This window comes from Dermacentor andersoni, chromosome 3 (assembly GCF_023375885.2).
Source record: "Dermacentor andersoni chromosome 3, qqDerAnde1_hic_scaffold, whole genome shotgun sequence".
Taxonomy (NCBI): Eukaryota; Metazoa; Arthropoda; class Arachnida; order Ixodida; family Ixodidae; genus Dermacentor; species Dermacentor andersoni.
Window position 1 is genome coordinate 213,860,638 of NC_092816.1, and position 26,396 is coordinate 213,887,033.

General features: G+C 45.9%; 1 protein-coding gene, 1 long non-coding RNA gene and 1 pseudogene across 5 annotated transcripts in view; 1 reads left to right on the forward strand and 2 right to left on the reverse strand.

Annotated features, from left to right (window-relative positions):
- Window positions 1-1,910: 1,910 nt before the first annotated feature.
- On the reverse strand, window positions 1,911-5,121 carry LOC140216648 (uncharacterized). Of its 2 annotated transcripts, none has more exons than XR_011893223.1 (2): window positions 5,054-5,121; window positions 1,911-2,077 (listed from the first exon to the last, which is right to left on the reverse strand). It is a non-coding gene; the product is annotated as an uncharacterized lncRNA (long non-coding RNA). The 2 variants fall into 2 exon arrangements; XR_011893224.1 differs by having other exon boundaries at window positions 4,886-5,090.
- A 5,442-nt stretch (window positions 5,122-10,563) lies between these two features.
- Window positions 10,564-13,956, reverse strand: LOC126530697 (uncharacterized; annotated as a pseudogene).
- A 4,784-nt stretch (window positions 13,957-18,740) lies between these two features.
- Window positions 18,741-26,396, forward strand: part of LOC126536301 (tRNA pseudouridine synthase-like 1) — a 70,185-nt gene continuing 62,529 nt past the window's right edge. For 2 of the 3 annotated variants that reach the window (XM_050183221.3, XM_055073106.2), the window contains exon 1: window positions 18,741-19,047. In XM_050183221.3, coding sequence (XP_050039178.2) covers window positions 18,752-19,047 — 296 coding nt within the window. In that variant the 5' untranslated portion in view covers window positions 18,741-18,751. The remainder of the gene's footprint in view (window positions 19,048-26,396) is intronic. The other variant, XM_055073098.2, reaches the window with a different exon arrangement.

Genomic DNA, 26,396 nt, shown 5'->3' on the forward strand with positions numbered 1-26,396 from the left:
GTTACGGTGACTGTCAGTGTAAACAGGTGGGGCACTGTCCAATCTGCTTGTGCTGCTGGTTGTCACTCGTTACTAGACCACCATGTGCGACGTAGGCAAGCACTGTGCCTGAAGTCGGATAGCTGAATAAGCTGTATGCAATTTGTAGTGCGTGAATGCCCACTGTCGTCATATGGATCTTGGCCAATGTACAGTGTATTGTCTGAACCTTATGCGGTGATTGAATGCAGTCTAATTTGACAATGGTCGCCGTGTTCTGTTTCTTCGATGTGGCGACCTGGTTAGCTGCATGGGCAACAGTCTCCCGAGGTAACCATCTGCTCCTACAGTCCACACAGCGACAAAGACTCCCAATTTACATGCACCGTAATTGGTGCTCTCCCCATTCGACATTTCTTGCTGCAGCCGCCGGCAAATTATGCTTGTGGGCCTTCATCGGCCGTGATGTGGCGTGAGCGGAGACAGCACACGTTATTACATGGTCCGAAGTTGATAGCCACATAGGTGGAAAGGCCTGCAAAACTGGCTGCAAAATGGTGATGCCCACATTGAGAATGTGGGGCACCAACTATGAGTTACACATTAGCGGCCCCCGAAAGAACAAAAAGAAACGTGCAGGTTGGAAAGGCGGAAACGCTAAAATGCCGTTCAGTCCATGTCGCTGTGTTGGTTGCGGCAGCAGATGCCTTGCGTCACCCGATTGCTTCGCAATGTAAGTTACGGCGACTGTTAAAGCAAACAGGTGGTGCACTGCCCAATTTGCTTGCGCTACTGATTGTCGCTCGTTACCAGATCGCCATGTGCGGCGACGAAAGTGAGCAGTTTACGAGCTCGCGTTAATAGTTTCAGCGCATCTCGACATGCAAATTTTATTTCTGATCTTGTATGAGAAGGTGCACTTCTTTTCTGCCAATAAAGTCGCACGTCCTGTTCACTCACTTGTGGCTTGTTTGTATGGGCGTCAGTAGAGGCTCTTTAGTCTCCTGGCCATTAAAACGCGGCAGCTGAGGCATGCCGCAAAGCCAGTGAGGCTAGCACGGCGCGTACCCAGCGTACGGCACCGGCAGGCACCGGTATAAAGCAGCCATATTGAATATTGTACTAAAAAAAAAAAAGACATTTTCGCTTCCTGTTTAAGTAGCGCCATCTGTCGGGCCCCCCACTAAGTTCCATGCGCTGCCGCTTCTTATTTTCGAACCACTGTGGAAGGTACAGTTTCCCTTCTCTAAAGTTGTTCTTTATTCTATGGAGTCCCCATCAAGTGACGCTTAAGAGGAAGTTGGAAAGGATACAAAGTCTGGCGACGCGTTTTCTTTGTTCGACATACCGAAGGAAGGAATCGGTCACGCTTATGTTACAGCGTTGCAACTTCGATCTTCTTGAGGTATGTAGGAAAAAATATAGGCTGAAGGTGCTTTATCAAATAATGCAGGATCAACTTAAGATTGATAAGCTCAAATATCTACATGCTCCAGGCAAAAGATACCCGCGAACTAACTACGACTACGTCATAAAGCCGGACCGTACCAACAGTGATACATATCGATACTCATTTTTCCTGGATGCAATAGAAATGTGGAACCAATTGCCAAACGCTACTGTTAGCCTGAAAGATGTCACCGACTGTGAAAATGCTGCTGAGGCATATTTATGGGAGTTTTCGATTTAGTTTTGAAGTGCCAAGTGATATGTGCGACTTGATATTCATTGTACGTATTTTGATAAATGTCAGAAGTGTGCTGAACAGCGTTCAAGTGAACATCTTATTCACTGTGAATTGACAAGTGTTAAGCAACTTTACGTACATTGACATTGTCCATATTTGATTTATGTAATTGTATTGTCCTCTCTGTTATGACCCTCTATGAGGGTTGACAGTATTAATAAATAAATAAATAGACAATGAGGAATGTGGGTAAGAGCATTTTATTTTCAGCACACATGTTTTTTTAATGAACTGCTGTTATACTGCTAAAATCTGCACATTTAATAAAAGTACACTGCTCTGCTTCATCACTCCATGCGAAGTGCAAGTATCCTGTACCAGGAAGTCAAACCAAGACATGGGATGTTCAGTCTGTGAAAATAAAAACGAGTTTGAAACATTAACGTGCAAAAACTAAAGCACACTCAAGAAAATAAACACAGCACAGAAACATATCCAATGAATCAGAATTACCCTTGAGAGCAAACATATAGTTTCTATGGCACAGTAAAGAAACCTTATTCCTCCGGCTTATTTTGTGTGCGAGAAAATATGAAAGTGCATGCGTTCTCCCCATATTGTGTATCTGTCACCTTTTCACACACAACAAAGATGTCTCAATGTGCCCAACTGTCTTTGCATATCCATTTCTCTGCTTTCATACCATGATACCTACAGTTAAAGGCTGTAGCAATGCTTAGCTTGAATGAACCAACACAAGCTACATGCACTGTGCTGTTGAACATAGCATTGTAAGTTAGATTCATGCACAGCACATTCATGTGCTATAAACATTTGATTGTGATTGTAGGCGACATAAATAAAAAGAAGGTATGTAAATAAGAATGTTCCCTAATAAGCTGTGCAGAAGTGCTCTCCCGTTTGGACAGAAGCCGAGCACAGCTGCAGTGAACAAGAAGCCAACTTATACAGCACTTAAAATCTAGGTTCTAAATGTGCTACAGATTTTTCTGAATTCATGGTCGGAAATCTAGGTGTTAAAGGTGACAAACATTTAAACAGGTCTCTATTCGGACTGGTAATGCTATGTGTCACCTAGTTTGATAAAATATGCCGTATCACTGGTCTCCCAAGCTAAGGCTGCTGTCCAGTTGCAAGTGCAAATCACTCAATTATGTCTAGGGCACGTTTGAGCAAAAGGCAGCCAAGATTACTGTGCCATTGAGGTCTATTTCCTGACATCTGATTTCTTCTCAGAAAGCTACCTCTCTAAAAAGAAACCTTCACAACAACATAACCCAAACCTTTCTTGAGAAAAGCTATCACACTGGTCCTTGAACACTAATTACTCAGTGCCTCATTGTGATGTAATGTTAAGTACGTCAGCACCTTACAAAGTACAGGAAAATTTAATAATGGCAGCGTGACAGGTACACAAAAAAGTAAAGGGATAAAACTGCATTAAACTGAGTCATAATATTACAAAAGCGAAGGGCAAGGGTCTTTACATTCTAAACTGACAAATGTGCTTTATTACGATTCACCGCAATACAGGAGGTGTGTTGCGGTGAACGGTCACGTAAGGTTTTGGCTAACTACGGCGGGCGTCTCCTGCAGCGAGGCTCTTGTGTATTGCGGTAAAGCATATTATTGCGACAAGAGCTAACCTGGCATGTATGGCTTTAGCCAACAAAAGTTCTCAAGACATCATGCATCCTGCCACGAAAATCTGCTTTGTTGAGAGTAGAACATTAGGTTCGTCGCTGACAGAAACCGTACATTCCAGATTCACGTAAAACTTTCCCAATATCGGCATACTTCACCGCAACACACAAATAAGTTGCGGTGATAACGGTGGTCGAACAGGCTGGTGCAAATGTTTCGACAGGGGAGCATGCCTTCATCAGGGCAACTGCTTTCCTTCGCAGTTTTCATATACGTGAGTCCCCCCCACTCCCAACAGGGGAGATTTAGCTGGACCTTTGCCAAGAGACGTACCGACAAGCGTTTGGTAGTGGCTGGTAGAGATGCAGGAGTCTAAAAAGCGTTGCGAAATTCGGTTCCGTAAGGTTAGCTTCACCGTAATACAAATATGTTAAGCGGCTAGACATACAAAATGTTTTGCGGTGAATCATAGCAAGGGTACCTGGCCTTTGATGCAAAGCAGCTTCCCAAGAGGCACGCTAATCCCGTGGCTAGTTATGCAGTTCCCCGCATGCGAGTGAGTTCCCTGCGTTCGGCGGTTTCCCAGTGACATACAACATGACATTGATTGACTGTGTTGTAAATGGGCGACGGCACTATATGCTGATGCAAAAGCGTCGTTTCGCTTTCGAAAACTGCGCTCGGCTAAAGAGAACACCTTGACTCGCATATGACCAAAGCAGTTGAACAGGAAACTACGAAATTACGTAGCTTTATGGAAGAAATCAACAGTTCAGAAAAAAATGGCCGTGTAAACATTAACTGGCTTACGAGGTCGACAAACCAACGGTTCAAAGCATCACAGCCACGTCCGAAATAGCGCTGAATGCTGGCCAGTACACTCAGGCGCCTCGGCGCGCGTAATGTAACAGGAGACGGCAGGTGCACGCGTACATCATTAAGGGACACATATTATATATGTCGGTGAAAGCGGTCACTCTTCAGTTCTGACATGCTTCACCGCGTAACACTAGTCTACTGCGGCGAACCTGACTTCAGGACGCCGATTTCTTCAACTCATCTAGCGAGGCAGGTCCGTTTATCACGCTTGGCAACGTTTGACATTTTCTGCATTGATTTCGTTTGTTCTTTTTAATTTTCTTATCACAGTGACCCTGTATCACGCAGTAGCAGAGCTAGTGCCGCGTCTTAACTGCGCTAAGAAAGGTAAGCGTGTATGCAGCAGGCACGGCGGCATTGGCTCTTGTTTGGAAACTTCAAGAGACGCTCTTCCGCGCAGCGATGCCATTTGTATTATATAAAGAATGCAGGTGATGATTAAATGAGCCGCAGCAAAGCTGTAAAAAAGCAGCAGTAATGCGGTTCTAAGATCCTCTCACTCGAGCGAGATGGTCTTGGAAAAAAAGCGCGATGTATATAACGCGATCTGACGAAACAGCTCCTCATGCCAGTGTTTTCTTACGTCCTCGTACTTTCTCGCATCCTTCCCTGAACCAGACTACTGAACAGTTCTGTGCACGCACTGACAATCCTGACGGAGGCAACACCACTCACATGAGCAGCTCCATATAAGATGCCACGGCCCATTCCACATGCCGGCTGCAATTTGACGTGGCCAGGAGACAAAATATGCGCACAAGGTACCTAATGGTAACGCATCAAACAGCTCACAGCCCCAATCCTTTATTACACGCATATAGCGTGGAAAGATGAATTACTCACGCTCTAAGTGGGCACGGAATACGGACCGCTTCGCAGCGCAGCCGGCTCCGTAAGACAGACGCCATTGAAATTAGCAGATGTGACATCATGGGCTACAGCGGACGTGACGTCATAGGTGAACGTAGACATTTCGGGCACCTTTCGTCTGCTGTGCCCCGGCAATGCCTCCTTTACTAGATGCCTGCCGCGTCGCTAGTCTTCCCATCGGAGTGGAGGTTCCCGTAGTTCAGGACAACGTTACTAGACTAGATTCAGTTTCCAAACTCCCGTGACTGCGTGGACCCACCACCGATCCTCGCCTTTCGTGGCGCTGCTGTGGCACTTTGCTCGGTCAGCACGGCGCGCACGCGCACTAAGCACTGTACCAGGCCCCGCCCACTCTCAAGTTCAACAAATGGCCACAGAGGGCGAAAAATCAATCGAGGCATTTCAGCGTAAGCGCGCAAGTGGAGCTACTGTAATTTGATCGCATACTTTAGTTTGTGCTTTTTCTGCTAGGGGCGCTAAACATGCTGAATTCTTTACTTTACATAAACCATTAACATAAACAATCGAGATGTCTAAGGATGTTTTTTTACCTCAAGCAAATATAGGCAGTTGATTTATTAAACATTTCATTGTTGAAGCTGCTTTGGAGTCATAGCGTCAAGGTTTTTGTACTTGATTAACCACCGACATCCTATTGGTATCGATGTGTTTCCTGGCCGTTGGCGTTCGAATACTACGGCGGTAAAACATTTTCGAAAAGCATGCTGGTTTCGTTTGCTAGTCATACATAGACTTGCTATAAAGAGGTCTACTCTTGGGAAAAAATAGTGCCTCATTTTGTTTAGGCGTTGATTATCATAATGAATGCGGCGGAAGTTGAGGGAGTACGCTTGAATGTACGTTTTTATGCCGTTGATCTCCATAACACCGTAAGTACGCAAACCGATGTCACAGAACACCCGATTCATCATTGTGTGTTCTCCGTCATCGCTTGTTTGCTGTACGCCTACTGATTCTTCATTTCTTCTTCAAGTGTTGTATCCTCCTTTTGTCCTTGTTCTCTTGTGCTTCACTTACAGTATGTCGTTTTGTCAGCTGTAATGCGCATTTGCAAAACCAATACATGTTTGATAAGACGCAGTGGTTATCATAATTTCACTACACATGTATTAAGCTGGCACATATGGTTCAGATACAGATACCTGTATGCGGACTTGCATGACGTTGATGCGGAGATTAGGATAATTATGACACCCGTAAAGAAGAGGCAGCTGACGGCCGTAAGCTGTTGCGTTCTTTCCGCCAAACTACCCGGCCTGGTAGTGCTGTAAAGATGCTGTATAAAAGTGACACGCGGTGACAGAGAAATTATTATACTTAGCAGCCGACCGTACGTTCTGTAGCTTAGGTCTTCTTTCTTGTGCGTTTGTGCTACCCTTATTAATGAGCCATTTCTTGACTATGTTCTTGACTATGTAACCGCGTTTGTGTGGATGCGTAGACGTGTGCTTTTTGTTGTACTTGTAAAATGCAAATAAAATATTTTCAAGCTTACTCAATCTTTGGTGTCGTGTGCGTTTATTCCAGTCGAGGCCATCGTGCCACCTGGAAACCGCATTCTGTCAGTAGCCCTACACGAAATGCAACAGCTGGAGCGCGGAGGCACAACTCGGGGTAACGGCGGCGAAATAAACGAAAACCGTTCGGGATGCCCTTAAAAGTCAGTTCAGAGTGTGCCTTAACTCGATATGACTCAGCGCTACATATATTCTGCTGCGCCTCGATCGTGCTCCCGCCAGTTTGGTTGCTGTGTGGCAAACGTAGCGCCTACGTAGGCGCTACGTTTGCCACACAGCAACCAAACTGGCGGGAGCATGATCGAGGCGCAGCAGCCAGACTCCAGTAAAGCCACAGAACACCTGGTAAATACTGTTTCCGGATGGATGGATAAATGGATGGATGTTATGAGCGTCCCCTTTGGAACGGGGCGGTGGGTTGCGCCACCAAGCTCTTGCTACTATGCTGCCTAATATCCTACCTAGGTTAACCAACGAAAAAAGAAAAAAACAACAAAAAACACTATGAACTACCGCGTCCAAACTTTCTGATCCCCTATTGCGAATTGTGCTTTTGTACGTCTCCGTCTTTTGTTGTTTCCCTACTTTTCTTCCACCAATCCTCCAATCGCCTCTTGCTAATGTCTATTGCGGACCTGTTTGCTTACCACTGCTCCCGCTGAACCCAAGGGCTTCAAGGAGGCCAGTGGTGCCTAAATCGACCGCTGGGTAGACGTCTTCACATTTTAATAAAATATGCTCCGTCGTTTCCCTAGCTTTACCGCAGCAAGCACATGCTTCTTCTTCCTTCTTATATCTCGCTTTATAGGTGCGTGTTCTAAGGCATCCCGATCTCGCTTCGAAAAGTAATGAGCTTCCCTTTGAGTTATCATAAATAGTTTCTTTCCTGATTTCGTTTTTTCCTCTTAAGTAGTTACTCACGGCAGGTTTCTTTTCCATTGCCGCCACCCATGAGATTAATTCACCCTCTCTGACTTTCCGCTTGACCTTCCTTGTTGCTGTGTTAATTGCCCACCCCACAGGCCGCATACTTGCTGGTAAGCTTCCTAGTTCTTTTCCTCAACTGTGAATCAATGTTTTGCCTGTACAGATACCTGAACACTCTCCCAGCTCATTTACTTTCTTCCATATTCCTCAGCCGTTCTTCATACTCAATTTTACTGCGAGCTTCCCTCACTTCAAAACTAGTCCAGCCCATATCCCCCTGCACAGCTTCATTTGTAGTCTTCCCGTGACTACAAAATTAACTAGTGGGTCCGTTTCCTGTTGTACAGCGCCGTCTGTGGTCGCATACTTTAGTTCACGATGCCACTGCTACGCTTATTTTCGTTGCACTGTGGAAGGTACAGTTTCCCTTCTCTAAGTTTGTTAGGTCTTCTGTGACTGTTTATTTATTTTGGCGCGTTGTAAACATGCCTGTTTTGCTGCAGTCTCGGTGCATTTTTGCGACACTCTAGTGCGTTTTAAATGCCGTGTGCATTTTGAAGAGTTTACGGGCCGTGTCATCCAATTTCATTTGGTGACGCGAACGCATATTTATGCTCCGTTCCTCCAGCGAGAACCTACTTTGAATGTGCAAGTCTGCTCGCAAGCGAGCAAAGCTCACGTAGGTTTCAACATTGCACTTGTGGATGTGGTGCTCTGATGAAAGAAATAGTGCTAGCTTCATTTTTTTTTCATCCCAAAATGAAGTGCTGAGAGAATGTATATACCGTGTGTCCCAGCTAACTGAATTCAGCCAGAGCTTTAAAATATGCGAATGCCGCGTAGCTGGACACAACCAAGGTAATGTTGTTTGCCGTCGCGTAGAGATATTTAAATTATTTTTAATCCACCTAGTTAGGTAATGCGTAATGTACTAATTAATCATTGCCTAATCAATGTTCGTTTAATAAATAATTGACGAATTAATTAAGTAATTTGCCTAGTTAGGTAATTCATTTCCACCACCAAAGGTCGAGGCTTCAACTGTCACCAACGACCGCGGTTTCGAGTGCCCTAATTAGCTATACATTAATTAACTTCGCCTTAATTACCACGAAAGTAAGTGGGTTCGACTTCTACCAATGCTCGTGCGTTCGAGTGTCGTAATGAACTCTATCGTAATTAAACCTGTACCTTAATTATATCTACATTGATTAACTGCGCCTTAATGAAACCAAAGGTCGTGGTTTCGAGTGCCTTAACTATATCTTAGAAACTGGGTCTCAATTAACATCGCCCTGATTGACGCCAACGGTCGCGGGTTCGAAAGGTTCCCCCAATGGTCGTGTGTTCGAGTGCCTCAACTCTATTTTAATTAACTGTGCCTTAATTAACTTCGCCTAATTCCCTCTACCTTAACTGGCGTCGTGAACTGCCTCGATTGGTTCGCTTGGGCTCCCGTGACATTTTTTGGACCATCGTGTGGTCGCGCTAACATCGCCTCATGAGTCATACCATGCGTTCGCATTAATAATTAACTAGTACTAAGTAGCAACAGCTGATTACAACTACTACTCAGCTACTTACAGCTACTCATCAGCAGCAGCTGATTAATATAGAGCACAGTGGACGGCCGCGGCTGCTGAGGCCCTGGACTAAGGACTCCACAACGCACTCTGGGGCAGCGCCGCAGCATTTTCACCGCTACGTAAAGTTTTTTAATCAATTTCCTAAACGCGAGACTATACAAACATTTAAAAACGCATCGATGAAAACACTTGCTGAGTACGTAAGTTGCGAAGTCAGAGGACCCGAGCCGCTTCGCCAACGCACAGCTGTGCCACGTAGAGCTACCTGCGGTGCTCCCGCCCTCTGGAGGCAAACCAAGAAAAGGGGGAACCATGGGGGCACCCGCAATGTACGGTGCCTACGGAGAGTTTTACAACTGAACCTAGTCTAGTCACGGCCGGACTCGAGCGGCAGCGGACGCGCGCCGCTGCCGCTCGAGTCCGGCCGTGGTCTAGTAACGTTGGTTCAGGGTAGTCGCGGAGAGACGGCGCTCGCAGCCGACCCACTTCTTGTTCAGTTCAGTTCAGTTCAGTTTATTACCTTAAAGGTCCCCCGTAGGGGCATTACATAAGGGGTGGGTTTTTATAAGTAAGCAAAACATCGTCAGAAATAATTATTTAAAAAAATGGTCGGTTACAAGTTCGGTGAACGAAGATGGACAAGTCGTATTAGCGATGTTGGCGGGAAGGCCATTCCAGTCTGTGGCGGTACTATGGTGGCTAGAGGGGGGTAGTGTGACGGGCGAGAGCGGAGGGGTGCACAAATTTGTGATGAAAGATGGCGGCCCCGGTAGACGGCGCTGGCTGCGCGGCAGGTGCCAGCGGCGCTGGCCGGTTTCGCGTTGGGCCGCATGTGTTTACTTTCACCTTGTTTTCAATAATTACAGGTCGCGTTAACAGGGCATGAACTAGTGATTTTGTTAGTTCATTGAAACAGATGCGTTTGAGATCTTAAATGATGCTGCTTAACGTAAACAAAGACCACGTTTCTGATCGACGCAACTGGCATTTATTTTATAATTGAATGTTTCTCAGCATTGACCGCGGTTTTGACATGTTTCACCGAATTCACCTGAATTAATCCACTAATCTGAGCGCATAGTCAAACTGTTTTGAGTGTTTTTTTCTCTGTGCGCTTTGTTTGGAGTGTTTAATATTTGGAGTGTTTAACTGCTTAATATTTTCTCTTATAAGAAGCAATGGTTCGCGTGTAGCGTTTATTTTCGCTCGCAAAGGTTTTGTTCAGTGTTCAAATCATTTAAATCTAATTTTCTCTTTCCCTTTTGCTTGGAGAGCTTATATTTTAGAGTAGAAATTGCAATGCTATAGTCAGGTGTCTGTTACACCGAACATCTTCATTTATTATCTTTTAACTTTTTCTCTCCTTTATACACTATCATTCACTTTATATGCACACTCAATACACGTAAGGGAAGTTGAAAAACATGTTTATTCATCACACATTTCTCTTCACATGTTTTTTTCATCACATTCGGGGGAGGTCAAATTACCTGCACCTCCTCAACTTCAAATGCTTCTGTCGCTCCCTTTGGGCAGTCCTGTCTTTATTTAAAGCCTTTGTCAAGAAGTGCATACGTGTGAGTATGTAAAACTGCACTATTTTTGCCGTCAGTTCTTTGCTGTGAACATCATAGCCAACTCGACCCAGTTTGATGCCTGCTAAGAACTGCATGAAATCATGGATGCTGAAGGAATGCAGTTTTTCAGCAGAAAAAAAAGAAAGTAAACGCAGCCTCTAGGGTCTCTACCAGTTTGGCCAGATTTTCACAAGGATACAACAATCCTCCCTTGTCAAAGTGGTTGACCAGTTCACTGTTTGGTTTCACTCCGGCTTCGGTTTTCTTTCTGGCAAGGGTAGAAATGCACTCAGTGCAGCAGCTTTTTTTGTTGAACTTTCTTGCAACATAGCCAGCAATGCAAAAAATAACATGGCTATCGCTTTTCTCAATTACGTAGCTACTGTGGTCAGTGTTCAGACACTGCAGTGTAGACCTAGCCCCATAAAGATCACCAATTTCTAACATATCTTCAATGATGTCTCGTATACGACTGGGCAAGATAATAACTTTTTGCTTACGGAGCTGTTCATACAGTTTAGGGCTTCTCATCCGCAGAAGCACACATTCTAATATCCATTCTTTCTCGTACAACATCCCAGATGTTGATTTTCTTGTAGCAGCCTGGAAGCAGGCCCTGACAGCCATTTGTTGCTTTTCAGGCAAGCTTTTAATGCGGGCGCTAAGCACCTCATCGGCGATTTTTTGATTTGCCTGACGCATCGCTGCTAGGTCCCGTTCTGCATTCAGCAGTTTTTTCTGAGCACTACGCAAGCTGCGGCGTGTGTTAGCATGCTTCTTCAGACGCTTGGATATTCCCCCGTTCCGCCGCTTTCGTGAAAGTTGATTCTGCAGCAGTTTTCTCAGGTATTTGCAATGAATGCAGAGGCCTTTGCTTTCACATACGTAAGTGCACTTGTTGGAAAAGTAACACCCAGCAAACGATATATATCGTCCTTGCTTCTCTGATTTCATGCCGCAGCCTCCACACAATATACAAGTGCATCCGTGCTGACGAGCACTGACTGCACTTCCTCCGGCGAAGAAACAGTGCACTGTGAGCGCAGTTGGCCCCTGAGAAATACAGAGCAACACAATGATTCCGGTTGGTTGCTTTCCGACTTGAATTTCACTAACTTGGGCAGCAATATGTGGTCAACCTGCTCGCCTTCGAGCGCACAGACTCCGAAGAAAACACTGTCACGTTCACTTGGAAGCGTTACCTTATTCCATGTTGCATCAGGTAGGCGGAGATTATGACACACATGCTCAAGTTCCACGGCCTGCTGCTTATCTGAGGCAATGATATCTGGTATATCTGGCTCCTGGCGTAGCTGCGTGTGCGCTGCGGCGTCTTCTTGCTGGGCGTCTTGCCTATTGATTGCATTAATTAAGCTTTTGCCGTTTTGCAACAGGTCCACGCTGCTCACATATATTTCTCTCTTTCCTTTTCATCGGAGCTTTCTTCGTAAAATACTTAGGTGCGTCAGGGAACACAGTAGGCACGGCGTCTTCTTTCAGACGCGGACGATCGCGAGGCAATTCTACAACCTCACCGTTGATTGTGTGCCGGTAGGTCCTTTCAACGAATCTTTCGTCGAAGTGCCGTTCACAAACCACGCTGTCGTTGGTAAGCTCTTTGTCAGCCCGTTTAATATTTCGGGCCCATTGCTCCCTTCGCAAGAGATTAGTTGGGGCTTTAAACACAAAAAAACTTTTGCGAGGAAGATCGATACCCGCCTTTGCATCCAGGTACGAAGCACGTACTTGAGCGGCTTCACGGCATGGTTCGCTAAATCCAACAGTCTCAATCTGCAGAGTCCATTCCTCGTGTGGCAACCCGACGACCGAACACTGCACACAAATTTCACAGACGACAGTGACAGCGTCAACGCAGGGAAGCGTCAACGCAGCCGGCGGAGCCTAGTCAGTGGCCGGCCGTCGCAAACGTGGCACCTGTGAATACAGCAGCGCCCCTAGCGGTGGATAAATTTTCACGCCCGTCACACTACCCCCCTCTAGCCACCATAGCGGTACGGAAGAAAAAGGAGGCTGCGAAGGTGGTTGTCCGTGCACGTGGGCGTGCCACTTGAAGTGGATGAAGGAAGTGACGATTACTAGGCTGGCGCGCGCTCGACCAATGGCTTGACGAGAGACCGCGGGTCCTGTGCCTCCGGGATCGCAACAAACGCCGCTAAAATCTCGGAGGCTGGGCTACGTGATTTAGGCTTGCAGCGGCCACCGCAGCTAGCGCTCGCAGCCGACCCGGGTTAACCCGGGTGGGGAAGAGTAAAGAGGAGAGGGGCAAGAACCAGCTTCTCAGCTCACGCGGCAGGCGTCTAGTAAAGGAGGCACTGGCCCCGGTCACAGCAGACACGGCCGATTTTTTATTTCTTTGCCGTAGCGGCCAGGCCTTACAGGCCACAATGGCGCCTTTGTTTTGGTTCTGTGCGCTCACACGTGTTGCTCCGTAGGTTTCGTACCGTGGCAAAGGCGCCGTGCGGGCAGGTTTGCGTTGGTCTCCGTGTTTTTTTGCGCTGCGTTATCTGGACCGTACTCTCCCGGATGTTGCTGTGGCCAGGGGGGACAGGAGGAACTAAAGTTCGTGAAATGAACGCGCATGCAACGCTGTACGCAATGTACCGCGCCATGGCAACGGCAACGGACGAAGGAATATCCGCGGGAAATTTTGCCCTCTTTGGCGGAATCATGCTAACGTGCTACCGATTGTTTAGTATTGCTGCGGAGCGCGCGCGGCCGAGCAGTACGGTTGCGCGTAGCGCGGCGTGGTTTCGCGAGAGATGTAAACAAGAGAGGAGAGCTGGCCCGATAGGTGGAGCAACGCCATGAACAACGCCAACTTCCGGCTTCACTTTAGCTTCACAAAGAGTGACGTCAGGGCCTCTCCTCAGTTTCCTTCCTCCGTGTTGGAAAAGGCCGCGTTGGAAAGGCCAAACAATTGAAAGAGATGAGAGAGAGAGAGAAGCTGAGAGGGAGGCACAGCAGGGATTGAAGGAAAAGGAAGCGGGAGGATCATCCAGTGGAGCAGAATGGGGGGCGGACACGTTAACGTGGGGACCGTGGGAGACACAGGTACAGAGGGATGAGACGACAGGAGGGGAGAGAACACCCTGCCCAGAGACAGGAGGGAGGCAAGATTTGCTTGAAGACAGAAAGGTCTGGGTCATTGGAAGCTCCAACGTATCGCGAATGCAATCAGCACTCCTCAGTACAGTGCAGTATGACAGACGGGTGAAGGTCGAATGCATGCCGGGGGCTCGATTCGAAGCTGTGGCGGAGAGAGCCAAAAACAAACTGAATGAAAACAGAGGGAAAAAACCTGGTAATTTTGCACGCTGGGGTGAATGACGTCCTGCAGAATAGGGGGCGAATGCTGGGCAGCCAGATTCAAGAGGGAGTGGCGAAATTAAGGGCGACCTCTGAGGCGGTGCGGTGCACATTGCCCTGTGTAGTCCCAGAGGTCAGGGGACAGGCCCCTTTCATTGAAGAACAGGTTGTGGCGGCCAATGTAATGATTAGGGAGTTGGAGTGAGCCCTCAGGTGTGATGTGGTGGAGGTGAACAGAATGATCGGGGGGGGAAACTTCCCCCCTTTCGGCCGGGATGGCATTCACTACACTACACCTGCAGGATGGCAGGTAGGAACGAGGGTGGGTCGTAGGGCTCAGGCTTTTTTGCAGGCACGCAGGGCAACCCTGCATGCCAAAACATAACAGATAAAGGACAGGGGAGGGGGAGCAGGACAGGAGCACGGAAGAGGAAGGCAGTAAATGTGGGGTTCATCAACATGCAGGGGGGGAAGAAATCGCGTTAAGTGGGACGAAATAGAAGAACAATTACAAACGGAAAATTTTCAGGTATATGGAGTTGCCGAAACCCATTTAAGAGATGAGGAGGAGCCACCATTCATTGCAGGATACACCTGGGTAGGGTTCAACAGAAAAAGGAAAGAACGCAGAGGAGGAGGCCTTGGGGCGCTAGTGAAGGGACAGGACTGGAAAAGGGTAAGGGAGAGCTGCAGTGAGCACATGTGGCTCAAGGGCATCGTAGAGAATGTTGAGACAATCCTGGGAGTTGTGTATCTGAAAACGGGGAATGAGTCAAAAGAGGAGAATGCAAAACATTTCAAATGTAGGACATCAGGGAGTTAGCTATGAAATGGGAGATAATCATCCTAGGGGACATGAATGCACATTTGGAATACTTTGACGGGGCGACAGATGCAAATGGCAGATGTTAGTAGATTTTTGTGAGGCTCATGATTTTGTAATAGTTTATACTGAAATTAAATGTGACGGGAAGATAACATGGGAAAGAAATAACACCCACTCGACAATCGACTACTGCCTAATGTCCCACAAGCTGCATGAACGGTTGGGATGTATGGAAATTGATGAGGAAGGTATAAAAAGTCTGGGGAGTGATCACAAACGAATCAAAATCAGTTTTTGAAGGACAGTACCACTGGTAGAAACTAAAGAAAGGAAAGGTATGAGCAAATTGAATGACAGGCTGCTACAAGAAGTGGCGAAAAACATTGAAAGCATGGTATCCAAGCAACCGCAAAGGGCATGGACATACGACGAGTTAATAGGTATTTTTAAACGAGAGCTAGAGAAGGGACAGATTAGGAAACTAGGAAGTAAGCAGCGAAAATATAAACCGAAAAGCTGGTGGGACCGAGAAGTTAAGGAGGCCATAGAGCAACGCAAGGATGCGTGCAGGAAACACAGAGCAGCGAAGAAAAGGGGAGCCACACCAGAAGAAGTGGAGACAAAATGGGAGGAGTACCTTGCAATGAAAATAGAAGCATTGGCATTAATTCAAGCCAACATAGCAAAAGTTGGGGTACAGTGGATGTTAGAGATACGAAAAAAAGACAGAAATGCCTCTAAGAAATTTTGGGAACACATAAGGCAACAGAGTAAGAAGACAGAGGTGGTTCAGCACTCACTGACCACACCAGAAGGAACAAAGGTAGAGGGAGAGGAAGCTCGGGAATATATTAGGTTAACAATAGAGGCAGCATTTGCAGAGCCAGAAGGTAGCGGAATGGAGAACAATGACAACAGCAGGACAGAATTAGAGGAGGAGAACAGAGGGATGACAAGTAAGGAATGGGACAGAATTGAACACAAGGTCCCCGTGGGAACAGCGACAGGATCTGATGACATACCTATGAAACTGTAAGCATATTAAGCCAGAAAAGTAAATTAAAATTACGACAACTTATCGAACAAATAGTTGTAGGGAGAGATGTTCCACAGGACTGGAAATCAAGCAGAATTATATTATTTTACAAAGGTAAGGGAAGCAAGGACAACATTAAATCCTACAGGCCAATAACTGTCACGTCACTCATATACAGAGTAGCAATGCAGATGGTGAAAATGAGAATGGAGGAATGGGCTGAACGTGAAGAGATCTTGGGAGAGCTGCAGAATGAATTTAGAAGGAACAGAAGGCTAGATGATAATTTATTTCTTATAATACAGTGCATAGAGATAGCGGCAGCCAGGCAGAAACCACTATGGATAGCTTTTTTAGACATTAGAGGAGCCTATGATAATGTAAACCGAGAAAAGTTATGGAGCCAGTTGAGGGAACATGGTCTAGATAGAAAGGTGATTGGGTTCCTACAACAAGTTTATACAGATACTGAGGTAGAGATAACATGGAACATGGTCTAGATAGAAAGGTGATTGGGTTGCTACAACAAGTTTATACTGATACTGAGGTAGAGATAACATGGGAGGGGGAAACTACAAAGCCAGCTAAAATAAGAAGAGGTCTCAGACAGGGCTGTCCATTGACGCCCCTGCTTTTTATGATTTACACGAGCCAAATGGAAAAGAGACTAGAACAGAGCACAATAGGAACCGACATAAGCTATATGCTGGAAGGGCAGAAGGTAGCTCAAGTACTAGCCGGGCTGATGTATGCAGATGATATTGTACTGCTTGCTGACACCTGAGTAGGGCTACAGGAACTAATGAGCATGTGTGGAGAGGAGGGAGAAAAATTGGGACTGCAATTCAGTAGAGAGAAGTCTGGGATAATAGTATACAATGAAGAAAGGGGGGAACCATTGGAAATACAAAGCACTAAGATTGATCACGTTGAAAAATACAATTATTTGGGCATATGGCTAAACGAGGGCAAAAAGTACTTGGAAGAACATGAAAAAATTATGATTGAAAGAGTGAAAAGGAACTCGGCTGTAATGAAACACAAGGCACTATGGAACTATAATAGGTACGAGGTGGTTAGGGGCGTATGGAAAGGGGTTATGGTACCCGGCCTCACATTCGGAAATTCAGTACTGTGCATGAAATCGGAAGTTCAGGCGTGCATGAAAACAAGACAGAGAAGTGTAGGCAGGTTGGCCTTAGGACCGCACGGGAACACCCCTAATGAGGGAGTGCAGGGGGACATGGGATGGACGTCATTCGAAGGTAGAGAGGCAATAAGTAAGCTAAAATATGAACAGAGACTCCCAGCACTGGAGGAAAAAAGGTGGGCAGGAAAAGTGTACAAATATCTATACATATGAGAAGTTTGAACACAAAGTGGACCAGAACGAGCAGAGAGAGAAGGAGATTCTTGTCGATGGGAAGGAAAAAAGCTGAGGTATAGATACCTACAGCCGAGGGAGGGGGTCCAACGTGGTTCTAGTGTGGGAAAGGAGGTGAAGGAGATGGAAAGAAAAATGTGGGAATTAGAAAGAATGCTCGGAAAGCCAGCGCTATCTATGTATAATAGCGTCCTCGATCACCTTGCCCCGGGGTTGCCCCGAAACCAGAATGGTGCGCCTTGCACCGCCGTGGTGGCGCACTGCGGAGGGTCAACATCGAGGACAAAACTGCACCCATTGCAGGGTGCTTGCATGCAGCGCTACTTTGCCCCTGGCGCGCAAGACGTGCGCGAAAACGCGCACGCGCACATTTTGTTGTTTGCAGGTGCTGAGCATCTGCGGCAAGCGCTCGAACCTTGACAAACTGCGTGCTCCGGCATACCTGGTTGCAAGCAAACACCAATACATTTTATCATTAATCCTGACGACCCGTTCCTGACGACCCGTTCAACGAACCTGTCCACTTTCGGCCGCTCTTCACCACATTGTTTTTGGACGAGGTCGATCAGCATGTCGTCTTCGCTGTCAAACGAACTTGCAAAAAGCTCATCGATTGCGGCAACTAGCAGCGCTTCCTTTCTCATTGCCGACATCTCCATTAGCTAACTCCTTGAACTCCGTTGCAACCGCAGCTATCGGGCCAGAGCGTCCGCGCTCTGCAGTCGGCAGTGCGCGCGCGCGTCCCGCATTGCTTGCTGGGATTGCACCCCGGCGCACCGCCGATTTTCTCGGTGCGAGACGGGGCAACAGAAAACCGCTCCAGCACGGTGCGCTTCCGGTGATCGAGGATGGTCGGTGCGCACCGGTGCGGTTGATCGAGGATGAAAGTGCGCACCAAGGCGCCCCGGTGCGCACCGGTGCGGGTGATCGAGGACGCTATAAGTCACAAAAACAGAAGATTAAAAGAGAGCTCTTTTTTGATAACTCGCGGGGCAGCTCACTATTATTCGAAGCTAGGACGGGGGTTTTGCGAACAAAAATATACAGGGCTAAATTTGAAGACGTGGACCTTTTGTGCACAGCTTGCGGAGCCGAAATGGAGACCACAGAGCATATAGTGCTGAGATGCACAGACCTTCGCCCGACTCTGGCAGAGGGAACAGTGGCAGATATGGAAGGGCATTAGGTTTTTCCGGGGAACGAGATAGACGAGAAAAGAGTGGCAGTAACGAAGGGGAGGCTAGAGGATTGGTGGAGGAAGTCAAGGGAGAGATAATACCATAAATCGGGGAGGTAATGTTTTCTATACTGTTTTAGATAGTTATATTGGGGGGAGGAGGGGAGTGAAAACTAGTTTAAGGGGAAGGGGATATATAGAAAGGAAAAATAAAAATAGGAGGGGGAGCAAAAGGCTAGGTGGCGCCAGCCGCCGCCCGTTACAACGGGTGTAGCCGCCATCCATTCATCCAGATGAAGTTTGAAACGAATTCAATCCACTATGGTAATATAGTGAGAAACTCTATGCCCGCACTAGAGTGTACTACCCGCACGCAGTGCGTCTGTGAATGTTTTGTCGTTTCCCCAGCAGTTCTTGTGTCCGATGAGGCCGTTCTCTCCAGATTGTGTGAAATACAGTTATTGCTGGCGATAATTGCCTTCTTAGATCACCTTGCAAAAACTATTGGTGTTGGGATGGCTTCGCCGAGGTATCTTCTTAGGTTCGCGTACCTCGGCACAAGATACAGGCAAGTGCCCGTTTCCTTTGGGTGCGTCTCTGTTGAAAATAAATCATGCACCTTCCCATTTGCAACGCTCTTTGCTCGTGCTTCCCATGTTTCAGTTATATTATACAGTAGCCAGTATTTGGAGGTATTTGCCTGGGCGGCAGCAGTCGCTCTCTCTCGAAGGCAAAGTGTGCTACCGAAAGCGCGCTCGTCGTCGATTTCGCACATACGATGGGGGGCGAAATGCAGTAAGACCAGTGTGCTTAGGCTTATGTGCATGTTCTCTAACGGTGTTCCCAGGTGTTCCAAATTAGTCTGGAGCCCCCCCTCACTATGGCATGCCTCATAAACAGATCGTGGTTTTGGCGCGTAAGACCCCAGAATTAATTTTTGTGCGCTTCCGCTCATAAATTGTAAGCATAATTAGCTTTATAAACGTTGCTCCGCTAGGTGTAGCTGCCTTTCGCATTTATTTGTTAATTGCGATATGATTTTACACAATTTCCGTAGCCTCATTTCACCTTTGTCGCCTTGGCTCAGTGAAATTCGCAAGCATCGTTAATAGGCGTGAAAACACGAAGCAAGGCTTATCGCGGCGGAGACAGGAGTCACTTTGCCGGAAAATATATGTACTAGCTTTATTGTTTTTGAGGACGAAGGTCTTAATTCACTTCACACGGGTTTGACGTATCTGGGTATCGTGTAACCGCTTCTAGAAAAAATGACCCTTTTGTGTCCCCATAGCGTCGCAACGAGTCGCTAAAATACGACAAGAAAGATGTGAAATCAGTGCATAATGAACGTGAAAGTTATAACAAGCTTTGTCAGAAAAGTTCGACAAATGTAGTAAAAAGTAGAAAATTGCACTTGCCAAGTAATGATCCTAGCTGCTATCCTCGGCTGTCTCTACAGTATTGCCAACATTTCTGCAGGTCTTGGAAGCAAGCAGGGAAATCTGTAACTGCTATGCTTGTAAGCTAATTTGTCACAGACCATTGGATTTCCGCAATATCTTGATGAACCTTTCCTTTCAGTCGCTTTTTCACTTGTGTAAACAAGAAAAAAAGATCACACAGTGAGAGGTCCGGTGAATATGGCGGATGTGGGATGACAATAACAGAATGTCTGGCCATATACCCATTAACAGATAAAGCAGTATGGGGTCTTGCATTACATGCAGTAAGAACCAATCCTGAGAATGCCACAAATCAGGGCGGCGACGTCGAATTGCTTCTAGCAAACGTTTCAAGACTTCGATGTAAAGAGTTCGGTTCACTGTTTTACCTGGAGGAACATACTCATGGTGATCCAATCCTTTACTATCCAAGAATGCAATCAACATTGTCTTGTTCGCAAAGGTTGTCGTTTGGCTTTTTTCGAGGCTGGTGATCCATGACTCCGCCATTCAGCACTTTGATGCTTCGTGGGAGGATCATACTGGTAGCACCAACTTTCATCCCCTGCAGTAATCTTTGACACAAAGGTTGGATCACGTCTGGCTCTATGTTCAGCACAAATTCATCGTCTGTCCTCTCTCTCTACATCTGTTAGTGAGTGAGGAACAATTTTTACATTAAGTTTCCATTTCCCTAAATCTTCGCGTAAAATCTTATGACACAATCACAATTCAAATTCAATTCTTCTGATATACAGTTACACGACGACCTTCTTACAATAACTGCCTTAAACACTCCATGTTTGCATTGGTATGTGCTGTAGATGGGCAGTCAGCTCTGTGATTGTCTTGCACTGAATCTCTGCCTTCAAGAAACCTTTTGTGCCACTTGAAAACACAACTGCTTGAAAGTGCCTCGCTTGCATATGCTTGTTTAATCACGTTTCACTAGGGGTTTTCCCAAGCTTAATGTAGAACTTAATATTCGCTCTTTGCTCGTAATCAGCATCCATTGTGTCAACTCTCTTCCCGAAGAAAATTATCTCGTCTTTCGCTCTTTCATAAAATCTACTATCATAACAACGAGCTCAAGTCCCGGTACATTACACCAGCATCTTATGTCTCCGCACGTATCGATCATCGCTTCAAAGTTCATGTACCTGCGCAGCGCACAGTTACCTACTCACACTCGTTCTTGCCGAGAACATGTCATGAGTGGAACCACCTGCCTGCGTCACTAGTCGCTATCACTGATACAGACCGTTTTCGCAGAGCACTATCAAACGAATTGTAAGCCTACTTAAAAACTGCGTCAATATCACGTTGTCACCTATTGCTATCGTTTTCTTTCATTGCTATTATTCCATGTTTTCGTTTTTTATATTCTTGTTACTTGATTTCTGAGTGTTTATTTTTGCCTTGTTACTTTTGTGCTTATTTACTTGTTGTTGCTGTATATTATTTGCGGTATAACTGTTCTTCACTTCTCCTTGTATTTATTTTATATGTACTGATATTCTAATGCCCCTCCCCTCTATAATGCTTCTTGTAAGCCCTGAGGGTAATAATAAATAAATAAATAAATAAATAATGCGACAACCTGAACAATGTGTTGCTAAGCACAGCCCTGCCACCCAATGAGTTGGCATGGAAACATGGCCAAGGTCATGTCAAATAAGAACAAATACCAGGTAACCTAAGAACATTTCTTACTTTTTAGTACTGCAAACTCAGAAATAAAAAAAAATTGTCCTGTAACTTTTCTGACAAAGATCGTACACAATTAAAGCACTGGATGGGCCATTTTGTCAGGCCCAAGCCTGAAAGCGCACAGCCCGGCAATTTCAAACCTCACCTGAAGGATCCGAGCTTGGCCAGACCCGGCCTGGTCCTGCCTACCCATTAGCCTTAGACCTAAATGAAGCATGGTCAATTTCTTGGCTATTGTAAAGGTACAGCCGTGCATGTTCATACAGACTATTATTCGATCTGAAAACACACATTCAGTGGACAGAGAGGGAAACCCTTATGACACAGCAGGTTGGAAACTGCCACCGAGAGGAGCACAATGCCTGTCTAATCTTTGGAAAGGAGGGGGCAGAAACAGTAGTTGGATATTATTTACAAGGGACAGATTTCACCGCGTCAGCTCGTCTGGTGGAGTTGCTGCTTAAAAAAAAAATGTGGTAAAAAATGTTCTTCCTCTGCTCACCATGCTCGTTCTTTAAAGTGTGATATGAACGACCGTACTAACTTTCCAAATAGTTGTGCAGCAATGTATAGCGAAGGCATGGGTGAACACTCCTGTTCACACCGCTGACCACTTCATCTCACTTTTGTCTCTCAAATAATCATTGCAAGGTACAATAGTGAAACTCAAGCTAGTAAACTTGGTGCAAATGTAAATTTAAATACAATGGCTTATTGGCTTTCACGAATGCCATAATACCCTGGTACCAGAACCTTTTCAGGTCTATTAAATAGACATTGGTGACGCTGAAGGGTATCACTCATGTGCAGTCATATTGACATGTATACTCACTTACCTTTCTCTGGTGGCTACTTTTCACTGGCTAATAAATATTAAATATTATCGCTCAGCAGAAGATGCATCTGCATGTATCGAAAGTTACCTTATTGTAATCTATGGTTCTATCTGTTGTCACCGAACCTTGTGTAATCTGATTGAATGCACAACACGAATTGTGCAGTACTTTCTGGAAGACATGTGAGCACCAGCGGTTATGCTGGGACCTTCGATGAGTCATGTATAAAAGCTGATGCACTTGGCCCGCTCATCCGACTGTGCTCGCTGCTGTCATTGTGCTTTGAGTGTAACCTGTTTTCTGGGCACATTTCTGCCCAATAAAGAGTTAGATTCTTGATTCACAGTTCTGCTACTGTGTTTTTCGTCACTACAATGTGACAGTATTGTCACATGGTATATGTTATCTTTATTTCTTTGTTCTGCTTCAGTGTAATGTCGTACATTTTATGTCATCAATATAGGCAGCATTGTTTTGTAATATGAGCAAATTTGAACTCTGTCGACCTTTATTTCAACACGTAGGGAGTTAAGCACAGTGCATGTACTGCGTAGGCAACATAGTTTTTTTTTTCCAATCAAGTCAGAATATTGTTAGGGGGATGTTGGAAGTATAGAAAGACTGTATTTACAATATATATACAAGATGAGTCAGAGTAGTAAAGATGGCTGACCACCAACAACACGCAGCAGCCAGCGTCTCGCGATCTTCTTCCTCTGTCTTCTTTCAGGGCTTGGTGGCGTCGCGACCATACAAAAGATAAAAGAGTGAATATCCTGCATTGTCATGTCAGGACGAGTTATATGTGAACGTCACATAGGCCAGCGTGCCATGCCAGTCGCGGTGATCGTTGGAGACTTACATCGACAGCATCTGTGTGATTGTGCGGTTGAGACGTTCCGTAAGACTGTTCGTTTGTGGGTGGTAGCTGGTGGACAGCTTGTGCTCAGTGGCACAAGAGCGAAGGAGGTTAACAACTCGAGACAAAAACTAGCAGCCGCGGTCTGTAAGTAACTGTCGAGGAGCACCATGGTAGAGAATGACGTTCCGGAGGAGAAAATCGGCGACGTCTGTTGCGCAACTCATCGGCAACTCCTTTGTTATTGCGTAGAGTGTCACGTAATCAGTAGTGACGGCGATCCACTTATTCCCTCTAATCGTCGTCGGAAAAGGGCCAAGCAGGTAAGAACGGTTCATCATCATCATCATCATCATCATCAGCCTAGTTACGCCCACTGCAGGGCAAAGGCCTCTCCCATACTTCGCCAACTACCCCGGTCATGTACTAATTGTGGCCATGTTGTCCCTGCAAACGTCTTAATGTCATCTGCCCACCTAACTCTCTGCCGCCCCCTGCTACGCTTCCCTTCTCTTGGAATCCAGTCCGTAGCTCTTAGTGACCATCGGTTATCTTCCCTCCTCATTACATGTCCGGCCCATGCCCATTTCTTTTTCTTGATTTCAACTAAGATGTCGTTTACCCGCGTTTGTTGCCTCACCCAATCTGCTCTTTTCTTATCCCTTAACGTTACACCCATCATTCTTCTTTCCATAGCTCGTTGCGTCGTTCTCAATTTCAGCAGAACCCTTTTCGTAAGCCTCCAGGTTTCTGCCCCATATGTGAGTACTGGTAACACACAGCTGTTGTACACTTTCCTTTTGAGGGATAGTGGCAACCTACTGTTCATGATTTGAGAATGCCTGCCAAACGCACCCCAACCCATTCTTATTCTTCTGGTTATTTCAGTCTCATGATCCGGATCCGTGGTCACTACCTGCCCTAAGTAGATGTATTCCCTTACCACTTCCAGTGTTTCGCTACCTATCGTAAACTGCTGTTCTCTTCCGAGACTGTTAAACAGTACTTTAGTTTTCTGCAGATTAATTTTCAGACCCACCCTTCTGCTTTGCCTCTCCAGGTCAGTGAGCATGCATTGCAATTGGTCTCCTGAGTTACTAAGCAAGGCAATATCATCAGCGAATCGCAAGTTGCTAAGGTATTCTCCATCGACTTTTATCCCCAATTCTTCCCACTCCAGGCCTCTGAATACCTCCTGTAAACATGCTGTGAATAGCATTGGAGATATCGTATCTCCCTGTCTGACGCCTTTCTTTATAGGGATTTTGTTGCTTTCTTTGTGGAGGACTACGGTGGCTGTGGAGCCGCTATAGATATCTTCCAGTATTTTTACATATGGCTCATCTACACCCTGATTCCGTAATGCCTCCATGACTGCTGAGGTTTCGACTGAATCAAACGCTTTCTCGTAATCAATGAAAGCTATATATAAGGGTTGGTTATATTCTGCACATTTCTCTATCACTTGATTGATAGTGTGAATATGGTCTATTGTTGAGTAGCCTTTACGGAATCCTGCCTGGTCCTTTGGCTGACAGAAGTCTAAGGTGTTCCTGATTCTATTTGCGATTACCTTAGTAAATACTTTGTAGGCAACGGACAGTAAGCTGATCGGTCTATAATTTTTCAAGTCTTTGGCGTCCCCTTTCTTATGGATTAGGATTATGTTAGCGTTCTTCCAAGATTCCGGTACGCTCGAGGTTATGAGGCATTGCCTATACAGGGTGGCCAGTTTCTCTAGAACAATCTGACCACCATCCTTCAACAAATCTGCTGTTACCTGATCCTCCCCAGCTGCCTTCCCCTTTTGCATAGCTCCTAAGGCTTTCTTTACTTCTTCTGGCGTTACCTGTGGGATTTCGAATTCCTCTAGGCTATTCTCTCTTCCACTATCGTCGTGGGTGCCACTGGTACTGTATAAATCTCTATAGAACTCCTCAGCCACTTGAACTATCTCGTCCATATTAGTAACGATATTGCCGGCTTTGTCTCTTAACGCACACATCTGATTCTTGCCTATTCCTAGTTTCTTCTTCACTGTTTTTAGGCTTCCTCCGTTCCTGAGAGCCTGTTCAATTCTATCCATATTATAGTTCCTGATGTCCGCTGTCTTACGCTTGTTGATTAACTTAGAAAGTTCTGCCAGTTCTATTCTAGCTGTAGGATTAGAGGCTTTCATACATTGGCGTTTCTTGATCAGATCTTTCGTCTCCTGCGATAGCTTACTGGTTTCCTGTCTAACGGCGTTACCACCGACTTCTATTGCGCACTCCTTAATGATGCCCATGAGATTGTCGTTCATTGCTTCAACACTAAGGTCCTCTTCCTGAGTTAAAGCCGAATACCTGTTCTGTAGTTTGATCCGGAATTCCTCTAGTTTCCCTCTTACCGCTAACTCATTGATTGGCTTCTTGTGTACCAGTTTCTTTCGTTCCCTCCTCAAGTCTAGGCTAATTCGAGTTCTTACCATCCTGTGGTCACTGCAGCGTACCTTGCCGAGCACGTCTACATCTTGAATGATGCCAGGGTTCGCGCAGAGTATGAAGTCGATTTCATTTCTAGTCTCACCATTCGGGCTCCTCCACGTCCACTTTCGGCTAACCCGCTTGCGGAAAAAGGTATTCATTATACGCATATTATTCTGTTCTGCAAACTCTACTAATAATTCTCCTCTGCTATTCCTAGAGCCTATGCCATATTCCCCCACTGACTTGTCTCCAGCCTGCTTCTTGCCTACCCTGGCATTGAAGTCGCCCATCAGTATAGTGTATTTTGTTTTGACTTTACCCATCGCCGATTCTACGTCTTCATAAAAGCTTTCGACTTCCTGGTCATCATGACTAGATGTAGGAGCGTAGACCTGAACAACCTTCATTTTGTACCTCTTATTAAGTTTCACAACAAGACATGCCACCCTCTCGTTAATGCTATAGAATTCCTGTATGTTACCAGCTATTTCCTTATTAATCAGGAATCCGACTCCTAGTTCTCGTCTCTCCGCTAGGCCCCGGTAGCACAGTACATGCCCGCTTTTTAGCACTGTATATGCTTCTTTTGTCCTCCTAACCTCACTGAGCCCTATTATATCCCA